At 41.0% G+C, this 18,352-nt stretch overlaps 1 protein-coding gene across 3 annotated transcripts in view; it reads right to left on the reverse strand.

Moving 5' to 3' along the window:
- Positions 1-17,034, reverse strand: part of LOC109455135 (mitochondrial adenyl nucleotide antiporter SLC25A24) — a 31,503-nt gene extending 14,469 nt beyond the window's left edge. For 2 of the 3 annotated variants that reach the window (XM_074318898.1, XM_074318899.1), the window contains exons 1-2: positions 16,549-17,034; positions 9,651-9,777 (exon numbers count right to left, since the gene is read on the reverse strand). In XM_074318898.1, the coding sequence (XP_074174999.1) occupies positions 9,651-9,777; positions 16,549-17,034 (613 nt within the window). Of the gene's footprint in view, positions 1-9,359; positions 9,778-16,548 lie in introns of those variants that run through there. The other variant, XM_074318897.1, reaches the window with a different exon arrangement.
- Between the last annotated feature and the right edge of the window lie 1,318 nt (positions 17,035-18,352).

An 18,352-nucleotide genomic window follows, 5' to 3' on the forward strand; every position in this document is an offset into this window, starting at 1 on the left:
GTCATTTTGTTGCTTTAGGATCCCATCTGAGATACTATATTCCAACTAATCGTGATGTCTCCTTAGATTCTTCTTGGCTATGACAGTTTCTCAGACCTTCCTTGTTTTTTATAATTTTGACAGTTTTGAGGAGTACTGATAAGATATTTTGTAGAATGCCCCTCTAACGGAATTTATTTTGTATTGCTTTTTAACTATTTACTTCTATGTTTTTCTCTCATACTTGCCTTTGATCTTTAATAAGGAAAACTATAAGTCACCTTTATATCTCTAGCACTGAGCACTCAATGTTTGTTGAATGAATGAATGAATGAATGAATGAATGAATGAATGAAATTGACTGAAGATTAACCTTATACCTTTTGTCTCTTCTAATAGCATTTCCCTCTGACCCTTTTCTCCCTACTTATAGCATTTAAGTCAACTTTAAAATAATTTTTTACTTATGAATTTAAAGAGAAGACTCATTTTTACCATGCAAAATTCAGGATTTACTCAACTTTTAAGCAACTCGAATCATAAAATAATCAGCTGTTTCTTTAAAGTCTGAGAAAAGGTAGAATTAAGTGAAATGCTTTTTCAATTACATTTTTCTACATGGAAATTCTAAAAACCAATTCCATTCTGCCAACAAGATCAGTACGATTTCCAGTTCCAGCTAAAACAAAATAATGGGTGTAGAATGTATCCTCCCACTATAAACAATTATGAAATTGAACACAGTATATGAAGCAACTGTTTTCAGGCACTGGACTATAAGCAGAATGTGGTTATGATACTTGAGAGAAGGAAAACACAGGAGGTGAGCTCTCCATTCACTCTGGTTCTTGTCTGGGGACACTTTTCCAAACTGTAGCACAGAGAAGTAGGAACCTAAACAGAGAGCAAGTCTCATAGACAGAATAAACAGAGATAGGAGCTGAGGGCTGCGGAGGGGGCAGGAATGTGCACAGCAAAATTTGCAGGGCTCTCCAGAACCTATATAGGTACCTCTTTGCATCTTTGGCCAAATACTAATCTATGCATGACTCCATCAGTCTGACCAAAGCAGTTACTGGACGGCTGTGAACTTCATGGAAACTCTGTAGCTGAGCAATGTTGGAATAAAAGGGAGGGAAGGAAGGAGGAGCTATATTTATAGTAATTAGTTTCTAAACAAAAATTAAAACTATTAAAAATAAGGATAAGGGCTGACCTTTGCAGAATATTTTTTGCCTGAGCTTCAGAAATATTTAAACCCAGTGATTTCAAAGCAGCAATTATTTCTGAAGTATCTATTACTCCTTTAAAAAGTGAAAAACAAATGTCAAGTTAAAGTATCTGAAAAGATAACAAAATATATTTAGAACACAATAATCTTATAAAGCCCATGTGTTTTATAGGCCTATAATCCCATATTCACAACCCAAAGACTAAAAAGCTCTAAAAACTAACAGACGTTTTATAAATTTGGCACCAAAATTCATCTGGTGGTAAAACCTGCCTTAACTTGATGTGAGGTTAATTTTATTTAATTATTTGTCTAATTTAGTGTTATTATTCATTTGTTTCACTGAACGAATATTCGTGTACAGTTGACCCTTGAACAACATGGGTTAGAACTGCACAGGTCTACTTATACGCAGATTTTTTCCAATAAACACGGCAGGGGTTTTGTGTCCCCAGATTTCGCATCTGCGGGTTTCATTTCCCTGGGTTTAACCAACCTTTTATTGAAACCAGTATTTTCGTATTCCCAACTTGTTACCCAAACACGATCAAAAATATTGTTTTCAATCCACAGTTGGCTGAATCTGTGGATGTGAAGGGCCGACTATAGTTAACTTTTGGGGGACTCAAAAGTTATACTGGGCTTTCTAACTGTATGGGGGTCAGCACCCCTAACATTCCTGTTGTTCAAGGGTCAACTGTATACAACTGCACAGGTGCCCCAGACTCCACTTGGAGTATTACATAATCTACCATATATGCACTGTATTGTTTTTCTAAAATCCAAATTCTTAATTTCTAAACATACATGGCCCCAAGGGTTTCCAGTAAGAGTCTGTAGATCTATAACAGATCTTGATTATTGTACTTACTTGGAAATTAAAAAGCTAATTCTGAATATCTGATTCAGCGGCATGAAAATAAGGCCACTCAATGTTTTATAAGGAAAGTTGTTTTTTAAAACAACCTACTTAAAATATAATACAACACCAAACTCCTTTTTAACACAACCATATCCTATCTTAAATAACTCAAATCAAATATATGAGGTCTGACAATTAAGTTCACGAACTCATCCTAGAAAAAAGTGCTACATACCTCAATGCTGAATATCATTATGGTCACCTTTGAAGTAAGTACTCCCTTTGGGAAGCTATGCACTGATGCCAGTGCCTAGTCCACCTACCCTTCAAAGCAATTTTGGAACTGTTTCTGGGATGCCCATCAGAGCTGTCGTCATATACCCCTTGATGTCCTGAATGTCATCAAGATGTCCTTCATCTTCTGATAAAGAAAAATGTCACTGGGGGCCAGATAAGGTGAATAAGGAGAGTGTCCCAATATAGTTATTTGTTTACTGGTTAAACACTCCCTCACAGGCAGTGCCATGTAAACTGGTGCATTGTTGTAATGCAAGAGCCATGAATTGTTGGCAAAAAGTACAGGTCATTTTTGTCTAACTTTTTCATGTAGCCTTTTCAGCACTTCCACATAGTAAACTTGATTAACTGTTTGTCCAGTTGGCACAAATTCATAATGAATAATCCTTCTGATATCAAAAAAGGTTAGCAACATCATTTTGACTCTTGATTTGGACTGACGGAACTTTTTTGGTCATGGAGAATTGGCTGACTTCCATTATGCACTTTGACGTTTTGTTTCAGGGTCGTATTGGTACACCCATGTTTCATCACCAGTGATAACATGGCCCAAAACATCATCTAGCCTCTCTACAAGGTCTGGCAGACTTTGACTCTCCTTTGTTTTTGTTCACCGGTGAGCTCCTTCGGGACCATTTTTGCACACACCTTTCTCATGCCAAGATTTTCAGTTAAGATTTTCCTAACTGTTTCTCTATCAATGTTTACTTGGTCTGCTATGCTTCTCACAGTCAGCCGACGATTTTGATGCACAATTCGACACATTTTTGCAATGTTTTCTTCAGTTCTGCTTGTTACTAGCCACCCTGACCTCTCTTCATCAGTGACAGGTTCTCTCCCCTCAGAAAAACATTTAATCCATTTGTACACAAACATTTAATCCATTTGTGCCGTTTTCTTCATGGCATTATCCCCATAAACTTGGACTAACATGTCCCTAATTTCACTTCCACTCTTGCCAAGTTGAACAAGAAATTCAATGTTTGTTCGTTGCTCTAATTCAAGCTCAGACATTCTCGCGACGGCACACAACACACAATAATGAACGCCACTCAGCAAGATACGGCCACACATCGACACAAACACAGCTGTGAGACACTGATACACCAAAGTTATGAAACCTTACCGAGCTGTTTGTACAGTGCTGCCAATGTAAGCACACGGTGGTAAGTTTGCGAACTTAATTGTCACACCTTCATATTTAAAACAAGCTTACTAAGCATTTCAACCTCACATTGCTTAATGTTGTAAAGGAAAAATTAAGTACTCCATATTCTCCCTAAACTCTAAATCATGTCACTCCTCACATTCAAAATATCTTTGATTCCTCTCTTGTGTCAAGCAAATAGTTGAGGATACCATCTTTTAAAATGTGAGGACAACTTTTTTATGTTTAATAAAAAAATCAACTTTAGTGTCACCTAGTTGAAAAACATGTAAAGTCAAAAAGCTACTGTAAATTCAGCCATATCTTTAATTTGTATTTTATGAACCATAGCTGCATCTGCGTACCTTTATAAATAGTACATGTATTATGAGACATATTTGTTTAGCAATTGACAAAGCCCAGTATTCATATATAGAATCTCAAATGTTTTGCAATGACTCCAAGGCCCCTAGTATTCCAAGCTCCATGGGGTGGAATTTACTGATCTATTCCTCAGCCTAGAAATCAAATTTTTCTTCAACGGGGGAAGCTGGATTCTCTGCCTTATATCCCATTATAATCTTCAAACAGTATACTCATCAATTCAAGAGTTTAAACAATTTTTTTCAAAGTCTGCTATTCAAACCACTATGCTAAATGATAAGAGAGAAGCCAAAGATTAATAAAACAACACTCCCCCAAGGAGTTTACCAGCATGTATGAATGCGCTATTTAAAAAATATATATCACGCTATGCTAAATATATATTACAGAAGAGTTGTAAATAAGGTGCAATAGAAGGATAAATAAAGGCATGAAAAACCAGGGTCACACTAGTTTAAAAAAAAAGAAAAATAAGAGTCCCAAATGAAATACCTTAAAGGATAACCAAGAGACCACAAAAGAAACAAAAGCATTTCAACAAAGGCATAAGACAAGCAAGATATACTTATTTAACAAAGATTGACTGAGACCTTGCGTATAATATTAGAGAGCAGAATGGTGGCTACTTTAGAGGGTGGTAGTGATTAAAGGGGATTACAAAAAGGATGCTTCCGAGACACTAGTGATATTCTGCTTCCCAATCTGGATGCTGTTTTCACGTTGTATATCTATCTTGGGAAAATTATGGATCTTTTACTTGTAATTTATGTACTTTGTTATACATGGTATACATATATATTATATGGGGGAATATATATATGAAATCTTCCCCCAAAAAATCATTAAGTTAGGGCCTAACTTGAAATGCCATATTAACGAGCTTTGACCTGGTCAGGCAATTTCCCAATTCTGCCTTTGTTCAAGATATTCTCTCTGCTCAAGAACCTTTCCATTTCAATTCTGTTTATATATTGACCCAGCATAAATCTAAATTGCCCCTGAGCACAGTTGAACTCTCCTTGTATCACTTTTCTAGCAATTATCATGGTCTGTCTTATGTACAGCTATGTATGGTTATTCTCATTTCCCCCAAAATGTGTGCTTCTGAAGACCTTGGTTAGCATAGTTCCCAGTGCATTGCTCACATTCAGTGCTCAGAAACTGTTTGCTTCATTGAACTGAAATATATTAAGTAATCCTTACCCTAAAGAAGTTAAAAATTCAAGCTGAGATGTGGGGGAAAACTGGGGAAATATGACCCAGAATATAATTGGCCTATGGACTAAAAGGGAGATTCAATGTTGTCTTTAATCACATGCAGCAAGCTTTGACTGAGATGGACTTGAAATGGATTCGATGCAATAACAGTAGTCAGATGAACGGAGAGGAGGACTGCAACCATTTCAGCACTGTAATTCCAGGGAGAACACAAAATATTCCATTCCTGTAGTGTGATTTATTGCTCAATAACAAACCATCCCAAAATTTGGTAGTTTAAAAAGAATGTATTTGATCATGAGTATGCAATCTGAGCTTGGTTCAAGTCGGTTCTTCTGCTAGTCTTGCCTTAGGTCACTCGTGTGAATTCAATTACATCAAGGTCTGACTCCAGCTGGAAATCCAAGATGGCTTCACTCACACTTCTGTCACCTCAGATGGGAATTTGGTACAGCTGGGGACTAAATGGGCATCTCTCTACATGTGGTCTTTCAAGCTGGGTAGCCAGTCCTCTTCTCTGGTGGTTCAGAGTGCTCAAGAGGGAACATTCTCAATGGACAAGCCCGAACGTGTGAGTACATGCCAAGCCTTGCTAATGTCCTACTGGCCAAAGCAGGTCAAATGGCCAGCCCTGGTCAGTGTGGCTCAGGGCTGCACAGGGGCATGAATCCTGGGAGATGTGGTTTACTGGGATAGTCACTATAAAGCAAAATCGCTTAACCTGCCCTAGCCTTAGTATTCTCGTCCGTAAAATGTAGCTGCTGTGAAGATTGTGTGAGATAAAAATAAGATACAGAAGATAAAGTAGCTAGAACAGACATGGCAGACAGGAAGAGTCCAATAAATGTTAGTTCTTTTCCTACCATTTCCTCGATATCCAAAAACTCCATTCAAAAAAATAATCTTCATGGTGAAATTATGTTTAGCAATTGCTTCATTCACATATTTATAACTGCATTCCATGGGGGTTTTAGCTAAACAGGAGCAGGGGCTCAGATACTTCTTGGTGAGAGAAGTTAAACAGATCTGTTCACATTTGGGCTTGAAGGCTTCCAGCTAGTGAGTCTGATAGTAAACCAGCCCACATGCATCCTCTCAATCCACTGATTAGTGTAAGGCCTGGAAAGCTTCCTGGGAGACTGAACGGGAGTGGTAAAAATGGAATCCTGTCTAGTCTTAATGTTTAACACATATAAATGTGTGATGATCGGGAGAATCCCGACAGGAACAAAGATAACGAGAAAGACACGAGGGGAAAATGTCTGACGTAGTGAGCCAGATCCTGTAATAGGTTTTGGGGGAAATGATGGCTCCAGGGTCAGTGAGGTACACCTGACACTCAAAATTATCCTATCCCAGTCAATGTGGAAGCACTTGTACCCTCTGGGAGAAAGTGGCTGCATGTTCATATGAATTGAAAAAGCTGTCCTTTGAGGCCCCAAATATTCTGGTAGCAAATTCCTTCTGATGAAGCTAACAAGAGAGAAGACTATAGTCATTTCCTGGGGTTGTGTCACGCAGGGAGTCACGTGGGGTCTCCTGTCCCGCTCCCCACATAAGAACGCAGGATAGGGAGAGGCCAAAAAGGAACACTCACGGTGTCACGTGGGGGACCCTGCTCGCTGCGCCATTTGTTGTGTGAGGCGGCCTGCAGTGTCTCTGGTCCCGCTCCCCACATAAGAATGCAGCATATGGCTAGGCCAAAAAGGAACACCCACGGAGCCATAGATGGGGGAGTCATACTACTACAGTCTCACTGGTGGCTGGATCCACACGACCTGCAACCCAACGTCCGCTCTTCTGCCTGCCAACCAACCGACTCACCAACCAACACAGCCGTGGCTATTATATCAGTGGCTAATTGGCTATCTGGTTACAGCTGACGGCCAACTAGCCACAGCTGACGGCCATCTACTACCCGAGCCAGCACCTTTCATGTGAGGCTGAGAGCCTGGATACTGCTCTCTGGGACTCTGTCCCCACACACAGAGCCATAGATAGGGGAGTCATACCACTGTATTCTTGCTGGTGGCTGGGTTGGAGACACAGGAAGCAGGAGCCACACAATCAGCAACTCGCTGTCCATTTGTCTCTGCCAACTTGCTAGCTGCAATCCACCCTGCTAACTGCAATCCACTGCTCTTGCTAGCTCAGCCACCATCTTCTTGCTAGCTCCCACTTTCTGCTAGTGTAGCCATGGCAGTTATATTAGTGGCCAATGGCTCACTGGTTACAGCTGACGGCCAACTAGCCACAGCTGATGGCCATCCAATCACAGTTGATGGCCATTTACTACCTGAGCCAGCACCTGTCTATGTGAGGCTGAGAGCCTGGAAACTGCACTCCTGGTTCTGTCCACACAGGCTGCTGTAACAAAGTATCATAATCTAGACAGCTTAGAACAATAGGAATTTATTGTCTCACGGGCCAGAAATCTGAAACCAAGGTGTCGGCAGTGCCCTGCTGCCTCTGAAGACGCCAGGGAAAGATCTATTCTACGCCTCTCTCCTAGCTTCTGGTCACCTCAGGCGTCCTTTGGCTTGTAGATGCATCACTGTCTCCAATTCTGACTCCATCATCAAATGGCCACTTCACATCATCTTACTCTGTGCGTGCCTATCTCTGTGTCCAAATTTCCCCTTTATATGGTGTATCTGAATGATCTCATTTTAACTTGACTACTTCTGTCAAAACCTATTTCCAAATAAGGTCACAAGTCTGAGGTACTGGGAACTAGGATTTCAACATATCTTTTTTGGGGTGGACACAATTCAACTCATAATAAAAGAGATATTCTCTATCCCACCCACAAAACCATCCTGGCCAAGGTAAACTGGCTGAGCTCTAAACAAAGGTGGCCACAGAGGCAGCAGCAGTGATGACACAGGCAGGGCAGCACCTCATCAGGGCTGGCAGCAGCCCTGATGGCAACAGCAGAGCCTCCTCCTGTCACAGCTCAGGTGCTTACAACAAATGAAGCCAGTGGGAATTTGGACAGCAGCTCTTCCAGAATGCTACCTCTGCAGGGCTTTGGAGACTGAGCTGTGACATCCAGTTTGACTAGTCAAGGCAGAAATTAAAAGATCTATATGGCCAATCACTGTATTATTTTGGGACTTCCATCTTGCCTCAAAAAAAATATTCTCTACTACCACCAATAGCTACAACCATGGATTTGCAATTTTACCAAGGACAATAGTAGTAGTATATTTTTACTAATGGCATTCTAATCTCATGAATTATCTGACGTAGTGGATTATCAGTTTACAAATGATGGTCCTGGTGGTAACCACCAACAACAGAGTGAAATTTCAGAACAGCACAAGAGCAGAACTATCGGTCCTAGATCAGCAGTGAATGATGACCTAGTCTAATTTAGTAAGCAGCACTTCTAAAGCTTCTGGGTACTGTTTCAGCAGGGGAGCCCAGGAAGGCCTAAACTTCCTTTTGGAAAATGAACGAACACTTGGAGCACGATTTGGGTATTAAAGGAAATGTAACCACTTTTGTGCTCACAGGTCACTAAAGCCTGTGACAATCAGATTATATTTTGTTTTACCCAAGAATCCATCAGTAGAATCCTTTAAATAGCTTTTCTTGTACACTTAAAATTTTTCAATTAACAAAAATTAGATTTCACAAAGCTTAAAAATTAACATATATGTTCCTTAAATAGGGTATAATTAGGCTCTAATTACCCATGGTGGATTAGCCACATATGGATGCAGAAGTGGTATTCTACTTTTACATTTAGTTTCTCTGATTTAAGGGTTTGTAACAAAGTATAATAGAGTATACCTTTCCTCTGCAAATCAGCATGGATATTGATCACAATATTATACATAAGAGTAAAAAAACTGAAAACATCTTAAATGTTGAACAATATGGGAATGATTAGATAAGTCTACTGACATATTTCAGTCATTAAAAATTGTGAAGAATATTCAATGAGGTGGAAATGCTTACATCATAACATTAAAAGAAAAAAGTAGGACACCAAACTATACATACAGTGTGACTGCATTTCATTTAGAGAGAGAGAAACCAAGAAAGAAACAGAGACAAAAAGACTGGAAGGAAATATAAAAATATATTAAAATGCTAAATCTGATCTCTAGACAGCAGGGTTACAAGTAACTTTCACTTTCTTTCAGGAGCTTTTCTGTGTTATTTCACTTTCTTGCAACAGCAAGATTTTCAAAATCAGCAGGAAAACAATAAATGTCATTTTTCAGACTACCATGATACTTTCAGCTCATATATTGCAAAAGAGAAGAGAGGCCTACGCACTGGGCCAAGAAGCTTTAAACTCAGAGGGCAAAATTATTTTATTAAAAAGATTGTAACCACACAGAAATTATACTACTACTAAATGTTATGTTATTCTTAGGAATTAAAAACTTACTGCAAAACAAGTAATACAATTGAATCTTTGATGGTAGGAGTAAATTAGAGTCTAAAAATATCCTTTAGTACTGACAGTTATTATTCATGTTAAGCTCATTGTGAATAAAACACACACCCATACACACCATCATTATTTTTGTCCAGACTGTTAAATGCTAGCCTCATTTTTTTCTCATGGTCTTTAAGGTATCGCACAAATTCTTTGAAGTCCAATTTGGAATCATCATTGGTATCTCCAGCTTTAAAAATGTCCTGCAAGAAAGAAGAAACTCATTGCAGAGACGCATTGCAAGTGAATCCACTACACCATGTTAACACTGGCACATTTCACTCATACTGATTATGATTTCCACCAGCATCCATTGTCCTAATTTTTTAGTCACAGCTACAAGGCTAAAATCACATTAAGTGATTTATTTTTTAATTTGTGTAACACTAGAGTCAATAACCACCATGTCATTCCAAATAATTATGAATCTTATAAGTATTTACCTGAGGTTATCAATGAATGCCAAGTAGCTTGAAAGAATAAAGATACTAAGACACATAATCTTTGCCATCAGAGACCTCACACTCTATTAACCAAATAAGATAAAATATGTGAAATTCTAGTATGACCCACAGCTTAATGGTGTGAGACTTAGCGTTATGAAGTAAGAGTGCATGTTCAAATCTCACTGAAGTGTTATGCTTTTTAAAATAAAAAATGACTAATCATAATTTTTAAATACACATCATCTATATTTCCAGTAGACTCCTACACCGAAATCACAGGCCATGTCTTGTTCATCTTTGTACCATCGATGCACAGCATCAAGTACGGCACACAAAGGCCTTTGATCAATATTTGCTGAATTGCAAAATACTGTGAGCTGGACACTGGACTAGGTGCTAGGGATTAAAAGACAAGACGCAGTCCCTGCCCGGAAGGATGTTCCCGACCAGTAGAGACCGCTCACATAACCAGAGACAATATGTTAGGTGACATAATGGGAATGTACTCAAGGCACAGTGGCGTTTGGAGGGATTCAGGAGAGCCTTCACAGAGGAAGAGTGCTTGAGCTGAGACTTGCAGAAAAAATAGGCATGAACTGGGCAGACAGATGGGGAAGACATTCCAGGGATATGTGACAGTATTTGCAAGCAGGCAGAACACACGTTAACTAGAGAAAACACAGTAATAACGATAGTCATAATAATAACAGATATTTGTTGAGCACTTACTTCTAAGATTATACATACATATATATGCTCATTTAATCTTCATAACAACCCTATGTAGTTCCAATTTGCTAAGGACAAAATGCAAGGAAGTAAAGCAGGAGATAAGGTAGGCAGAGGAGAGATGGTAAGAGGAGTTATATGCCACAAAAAGGATTTCAAATTAATTCTGGAGATAGTGTTTCCCAATGAATGGAATACATATGGTGCTTATGTGGAAATAGGATTCAGTAACACGAAATCACAGTGTGAGAAAATGATTCCTGTTTCAACTGTCTTTCAATCCTTCTGATTACATCATGGAGAATATCTCAGTTTTGTGCTAATATGCCTCAATACGTGCCAACTTAAAAAAAAATCAGAGTATAAGCCTCAGGCTCTACTTTATCAGACAATATAGCATTTAGCCAGAAATTAATAACACTAATTTATTTTTATTTTATTTTGTGTTTACTTTTAATCTACTCATTTTCCAGCTATGGTAGCACTATGAAATTTTATTTTAAAACAAATTTCTTGACATACCAACAAATCCATTTACTTAAAACTAATAGGTAAATAACAGTGTAGTCAGTTCTTGTTTATAGCAGATCTCATGAAATTGGGAATATTGCTATAAATGATGTTCTACTAACAAATTTTGAGCACAGTGCCATGTTAGAAAGGTTAGTCCAGCAATAGACTTTGATAGGAGACAGAGAGAAGATAAAAAAATAAAGAGATCGGTATGGGGACCATTGCAAAAACTCAGAGGAGAAATGAACACCTAAACTAGGGGGAAAGTGGTAGGAATGGCAATAAGATACAAAAGACCTTTAGAAGGTGGGAGGTAACTTGATCACTGACACAATATAGAGGGTAAGGGAAAGAGAGGAATCTAGAACTCTGCAGATGCTATTTGGCTGGTCAGGTACAGAGTGGGAGCTTTCTTTGAGAGCAAATCAGGTTTGCGAGAAAAAGAATTTAGGGGATTTTGCGGCAAAGAGGCAAAGAGATGTGCAGATGTCCTGAGTTTAAGCTTCAGTGACTATAAACCGGGGGGAACCCCAAAATAGGGAAGTTGAAAGAAACACTGGAGGATTGGGGGCAGGCAGGGAAATATGTTGGTTTTAAGTGCTAATGAGGTATCGTCGTGATCGCTAGAGGACAGTAGACAGTACACATGTGAGTATCAAATATAGGTCTTAACAGTCTGAACTTCGACAATATGAGTAGAGGGACAGAGCAGAAGCTGTAAGAGTAGATGAAATCACCGAGAGGGCAGTAGAGAAAGAGAAAAGGACTGGCCTCAACTCTGGGTAACACCTACCCCCGAGGAAGTGGGGTTTTTTTTTAGACATTTATGTCATTCCCTTATCTTCACAATTTTGCCATAACAAAGTAATAAGTGGTAACCTACCATTTATTTAATATATTTCACTTAATTGATACACTTTTTAAAAATAAATTTAATTTTAAAGCAAACTTTATATCACTCTCATAACTAGAAAATCAATTTAAATTTCCATAAATCAAAAGTAACTATAAACATAAATTCACCCAAATAAAAAATGGACAAAAGATTTAAATAGACAACTCACCAAAGAAGATTTTTAAAAGGTTATAAGCACATGAAAAGATGCTCAACAACATCAGTCATTGAGGAAATGCAAATTAAAAAAACAGTGAGACACCACTGTTCATCCAGTAGAATGACTATGGTCAGAAAAGCCAAATGTTGTCAAGGATGTGACGAAACTAAAACCCTCATTGACGCTGGGAATATAAATGACGCAGCCACATTGCCAAGCGGTTTGGCAGTTTCTTACAAAGTTAAACATGTACTTACGAAATGACTCAGCAATGCCACTCCTAGATATCTAAGATAAATCAAAGCATAGAGTCATACAAACATACATAAATGCTCATAGCAGTGTTATTCACAATAGCCAAAAAGAAAAAAATGGAAACAATCCAAATGCCAACTGACTACTAAATGGATTAAAAAAAATTGTGGTATAGCCATACAATATAATACTATTCAGCAATAAAAAGGAAAAAAACTACTGATATATGCCATCACATGGATAAGCCTCAAAAATATGCATAAGTTGAATTATCCAGTCACAAAGGACTACATTGCTTTTTTCCCCATTCATATGAAACTTCTAAAACAGGAAAATCTACAGAGACAAAAAGCAGATCAGCTTTTACCTAGGGGCAGGGATGGGAGTGGAATCTGCAAATGGGCACAGGTAACTTTTTTTGAAGTGATAGAAATGTTCTAAAATTATATGGTGGTAATGGTTACACAACTAGGTAATTTTTACTAAAAATCACTGAACTGTACACTTAACAATAGGTGAATTTCATAGTATGTAAATTATACCTCAATAAAGATGTGCAAAAAATTAATGTTCTCACCATTAAAAAGAAAAAAGGTAATTATGGTGACTTCCAGTCAACATGGCAGGGTAGATAACCACCGTGCTCACCTCCTTCCATGACCACATCAAAATTACAACTAATTACAACCCGAAAACTATAGGAAGAGAAGAAGAAACCATGTCGAGACTAGTAGGAGGGGTGGAGACACAAAATGGGTTGGTCACACACCCACGTGTGGTGATCAAGAATCGAGAGGGATATCTCGGCTGCACAGGTACCCCTGAGAAACTAAGTTTCCCAGCCCCACACTGGGTTCCCCAGTCCAGAGCACAAGTACCGGGAAGAGGAGTCCCCACAACATCTGGCTGTGAAAATCAATGGGGACTCCATCCCGGTGAGACAGAGGCTGCTGGAGTCCCAGGCATCCTTTTGAAGGGCCCTCACAAAGACTCACTCACAATACTTGCCCTAAGCTCCAGAGAAGGGACAACAGCTTTCTTACCTTTGGACTTAATGTAGCCTCTGTAGCATCCAAGTATAATCTAAAACCATCTCTTATACCATTTGTAATTTGTGTCCCTTTTTAAGGGAAATTTTGGCTAACAATACACTCTGGCTACCAATATTGTTCAGTCCAGAGCTCATCAACAAAATCAGACAACCAAGAATCACCAATAGCATGAAAGAAGCACCACATTCAATTAGTGGAAGAACTACCCCTGAGGAAATACTTAGTAAAGGAGATATGTATAAGATTGAGAGAGTATTATATTACATCCATCAGAAAAAAAGTTATTAAAATAAAAATTTGATAGTAAGAAACAATTCAACAACGGTTTCATTAACAAAATGCACATAGCTGAACGGCCATTTAGAAGGCTGAAGACTAATGGAATTGGGTGGATGTTGCCGGCGGCAATCGATATATTGGAGAAAAACAGCGAAAGACTGAGAAAGATACAGCACCAAAAATGTGGTAATACTTACTGGAATATTATTCAGCCTTAAAAAATAAAGGTTCTGACATATGTTACAACATGAACTTTGAAGACATTATACTAAGTGAAATAAGCCATTCATGAAAAGACAAATAATGGATGACTCTACTGTATTTTACATGAGGTAGTCAGAATAGTCAAAGTCATAGAGACAGAAAGTAGGATGGTTTCCAAGAGCTGTACGGAGGAAGGAATAGGGAGTTACTGTTTAATGGGTACAGAGTTTTCATTTTACAAGATGAACAGAGTTATGGAGCTAGATGGTGGTAATGGTGGCACAATGTTATGAATGTATTTAAAACCACTGAATTGTACACTTAAAAATGGTTAAGATGGTAAATTTTATTGTTATGTGTATTTTACCAACAACAAAAAAGAGTTGGGGAAAAAACAATATCACACCCCAGAGTAAACAGCAAATATTAGTATCACCCTTAAAGACCTACTAAAGAATTCAAGGGTGGTGGTCCCCATCATTTTTTCACCAGTCTTAGCCCCTACACAAGCTAGGTGGATCACAGTGGAGAATGACAGTGGACAATCTCAAAACTCAACCAAGTAGCAGAGGAACCAACTGCAGCGATGGATGCAGATGTGGCATCTTTACCAGAGTAGATTAACACGGCCCCAGGGACACAGTATATGGCCACTGATCTGGTGAATGCAGTGATTTCCACTTACCAAGGAGGACCAGAAGCAACTGACATTCACATGGCATGAGCAATAATATACATTTAAATCTCCCACCCTGTCATAAAGGAACCTGTTGTTTCTACACATTCACAGCACATCATGCTGTTCCACTATATTGATGACATCACATTAAACAGATTAGATGAGCAAGAAGTAGCAATATATTAGGGGCCTTGGTAAGACATATGCACTCCAGTGGGTGAGGGATAATAGAATCAATGAAGGTTCAGGGGTCTACCACATCAATTAAGTATTTCAGGACCAGTGGTAGGAAAAATGTTGCATGGAGTTTATAAGCCCCCAAAGGAGAATCTTCAGCAGAAAATTATAACAGCTCTTGGCATGCTATGGGGCCATGGTAGAAAGAGTGTTTAACTATAGGACATCAAGTAACCATACAGCCAGCGTTGCATATCATGAGTTGGGTTCTGTCAGACCCTCTAAGTCATAAGTTTTGATGAGCCCAGCAAGCAATCCTTATGACGTAACACTACGTCTGAGACCAAGCAGAATTAGCACAAGCAAGCTACAAAGAGTTGACCAGATCTCTACACCCCACCACTGTTATCCATCACCTCTCCCTAAACTCACACCTGTAACTACATGAGGGGTTGTTATGACGTGTGGGGGGGTGGAGGGGGCGGGGAGGTTGAGCTTGGTTCGTGGAAGTTTTCTTACTATGTGAGTGCAAACAGAGAATGGCCCATTATGCATCACTCTGTTTCCTACCTCTCAGGTTTCTTCTCTGATATCCCTTTTCAGGTAAGCAGGAACCTGAGATACCTGAAAGGCTGAGATGCAGTGTCCTGGAATTCTGGGCTAACAGAAGGAAGTAGAACCAGAGACTGTTCTAAGAGACAGAGTTCAGGGCCAAAATAAAAATAAAACCATATAGATGGTTTGATTAAGTCATCAATCTGAAGGGACTAAGCAGAGTGAGAGGATATAGGTATGAGATAGCGAGCTAAAAATCAAATCAGAGCAACAGGTTTTGGACCGCATAAGTCTGAAGGGATTTCCTGAGCTATGGGAAAGGTCTGGACATCACACACACACACACACACACACACACACACACACACACACACCTAAACAGTAGAGAGCTGAAACAAGTGGAGTAATATCTGAAGACTGTTCAGCAATGATGTAGAAATAGAATAATTGTTTTATCTTGATGTCCTAAACTTCCATCTAAACAGTTTTTAACTAAGAAGCCAAGACCCATCTAGAGAAGGAAGACCTCACTAATTTAGGCAAGGTATTAAACAATCAGCTGGAGCGTGAATTCAAAGATCAAGGTCTGACTCCCCTAGATTTTGTGGATGTCAGAGACAGCAGGTCTGGGGACCCACCTGTGCCTGATGCTGACGTAGTGTGAACCCTGGGCTGGGAACGTCCTGAATAAAGAGAAAAGTCTTTTCCTCCTGCATTCACGAAGGCTAAGACGGCCCCTGAAATTCTGTGTGGATTCAGGAAATGTTGAATGAGTCACCAGAAACCCACTGAGCATCTCGCAAAAAGCCCAGGGGAAGCCTTTGGTCATGGTGAACAGAGACTGTCTTAAGAAGATTGAGATCGATCGTGTTTCGCCGGCCTGCGTTATTCTGCGTGAGGGGCTCAGGGAGCAGAATCCCGCCCTTACGACATGGGCCTTTGAAAGAAGCTCCAGGAAGGGCAAGTTGGGCTTCACCCTCCACCCAACGTCTGTCCCGACTCCCGGTGCCACATTCTCTTGGTCAGTCACCTTCTCTGAGTGCATGCCAAACGTGGAGCTCCAGTTTTTCAGCCCCTCCCGGAGCTCGGTGATGTCCACCACCCCGTCCCCGTTGCGGTCCAGGTCTTGGAAGAGGATCCCGTAGTTGAAGTAGTCCTCGTCGTCCTGGCCGGCCGCCGCGGGCAGCACGAAGCCCCGCAGCCAGCGCAGCATGGCCGGTCCGGTGCTGCCTCGCGCTGGCGCGCACCACACGGCCGCCTCCACTGCGGCGGCGGCGGCAACCGCCTGAGGGAGCCGCAGCGGTTCGACGCCGCCTGGGGGAGCGAGAGCGCCGCGCCGCCGAGGTCTCGGGCGCCTCCGAGAGGACCCTCGGGCGCGCGGCCTCATGGGAACGCTGCCCGAGGCGCCGCGCAAGAGGCCGCCCGCCGGAAGCGGGGAGCTGAGGCGCGGTCCGCGGCGACCTCGAGCCGGTGAGCGACCTGACAGACAAGTGAGCGTTGGGGAAGCGGAGCGCATTCCCCAGGCGGCGTCGAAGGAGCGCTCGGGTGTCTAGTGTCTCCCGGAACAAACTCAGCGCCGCCCGCAGGTGAGTTGCTCTGACCTGCACCCCTGACGTGAGTGTGCGGTGCCCTCGTGCCACCCTCCTCCCAGAGCCCAGAGTAGGTCATCGCCTTGCAGTGGGCCCCCCGCTGACCCTACGGGGATTGGGGGGAGGTCTAGAGAGGGCAGACCTCCCAGAGGAGCCGTACCCCCCCCACCCCGCGCCCCCCACCCAACCCCCCCTTTAGTCTCTCCCCCTCCCTCGCTGAACCTGGGCTGCTTCCAAAGACCCTCCTCCTCCTCACCTCCTAGTACTTCCTCATCGGTCTACTGCAGTCTCATCTCAGCCACCTGCCTGCTTTACTGAACGTCCTTGTCACAACATCCGACGGACACTTTAAAATCCTTCCCTTATTTAATCCCGGTCCTGGTTAGACACTGCTGACCATGCCCTCCTTTCTGAAACACCTTTCGTGTTGTCCTCTGGGACACCACACATTGCCAGTTCGCCTCAACCTCTTTTCCAGGCGCCCATCAAGGAGTCTGAGGTCTTGTGAAGTCGAGGTGCTGGAGAATTACAGGCGACAGGACTGAGGGATTGTGGTAAAACCTAGTTCTGTGGTATATTGCACTGGACTTTGTGTCCTCAATCTGTGGTCACATCTTTTGAAAGTCAGTGGCACAGTCTAATGACAGGCCCAGACCAATATTTTTTAAAGTATTTTTTCTTGTAAAATCCCAAATCTTGGACCACTGGGCTCCTTATATCACCAGAGTAACTGTCGAAGTTTACTCTCCCTCTGATCTGCTCCCCCATTACCTCTCTGACCTCATCTTCTACAACTGTCCCCCTCATTCACTTTGCTCCACACACCAGCATTTACTGTACCTTGAGCCAGACATACGTACACCCTCCTTGGCGCCTCTGCATTGCCCCCCTACCTGAATACTCACCCCCCAGGTATCCTCCGGAGAACTCCCTCATCTCCTTCCAAGTCTTTGCTCAAAAATCACCCTATCACCCCTCCTTCTTAACACTGTTCCCCAGACTTCCTGACACTGTTGCTTCCCCTTACACTGTTCCAATATTTTCTTTTTCCCATAGCGCTTATCACCTTAGAAGGTATTGACCACCTAAAATACTATATGATTTACATTTCTTATGCTTATTGTCTGTTTCCCCTGGTAGAATATAAGTTTCTTAAGTACCGAGAACAGTGCCTAACAAGTAATAGGTGCTCAATAAATATTTGTTGAATAAATTAATCAAGGTACTATCATTTTTTAAGAGGAT

Source organism: Rhinolophus sinicus, linkage group LG14, assembly GCF_036562045.2.
Source record: "Rhinolophus sinicus isolate RSC01 linkage group LG14, ASM3656204v1, whole genome shotgun sequence".
In the NCBI taxonomy this organism is placed as follows: Eukaryota; Metazoa; Chordata; class Mammalia; order Chiroptera; family Rhinolophidae; genus Rhinolophus; species Rhinolophus sinicus.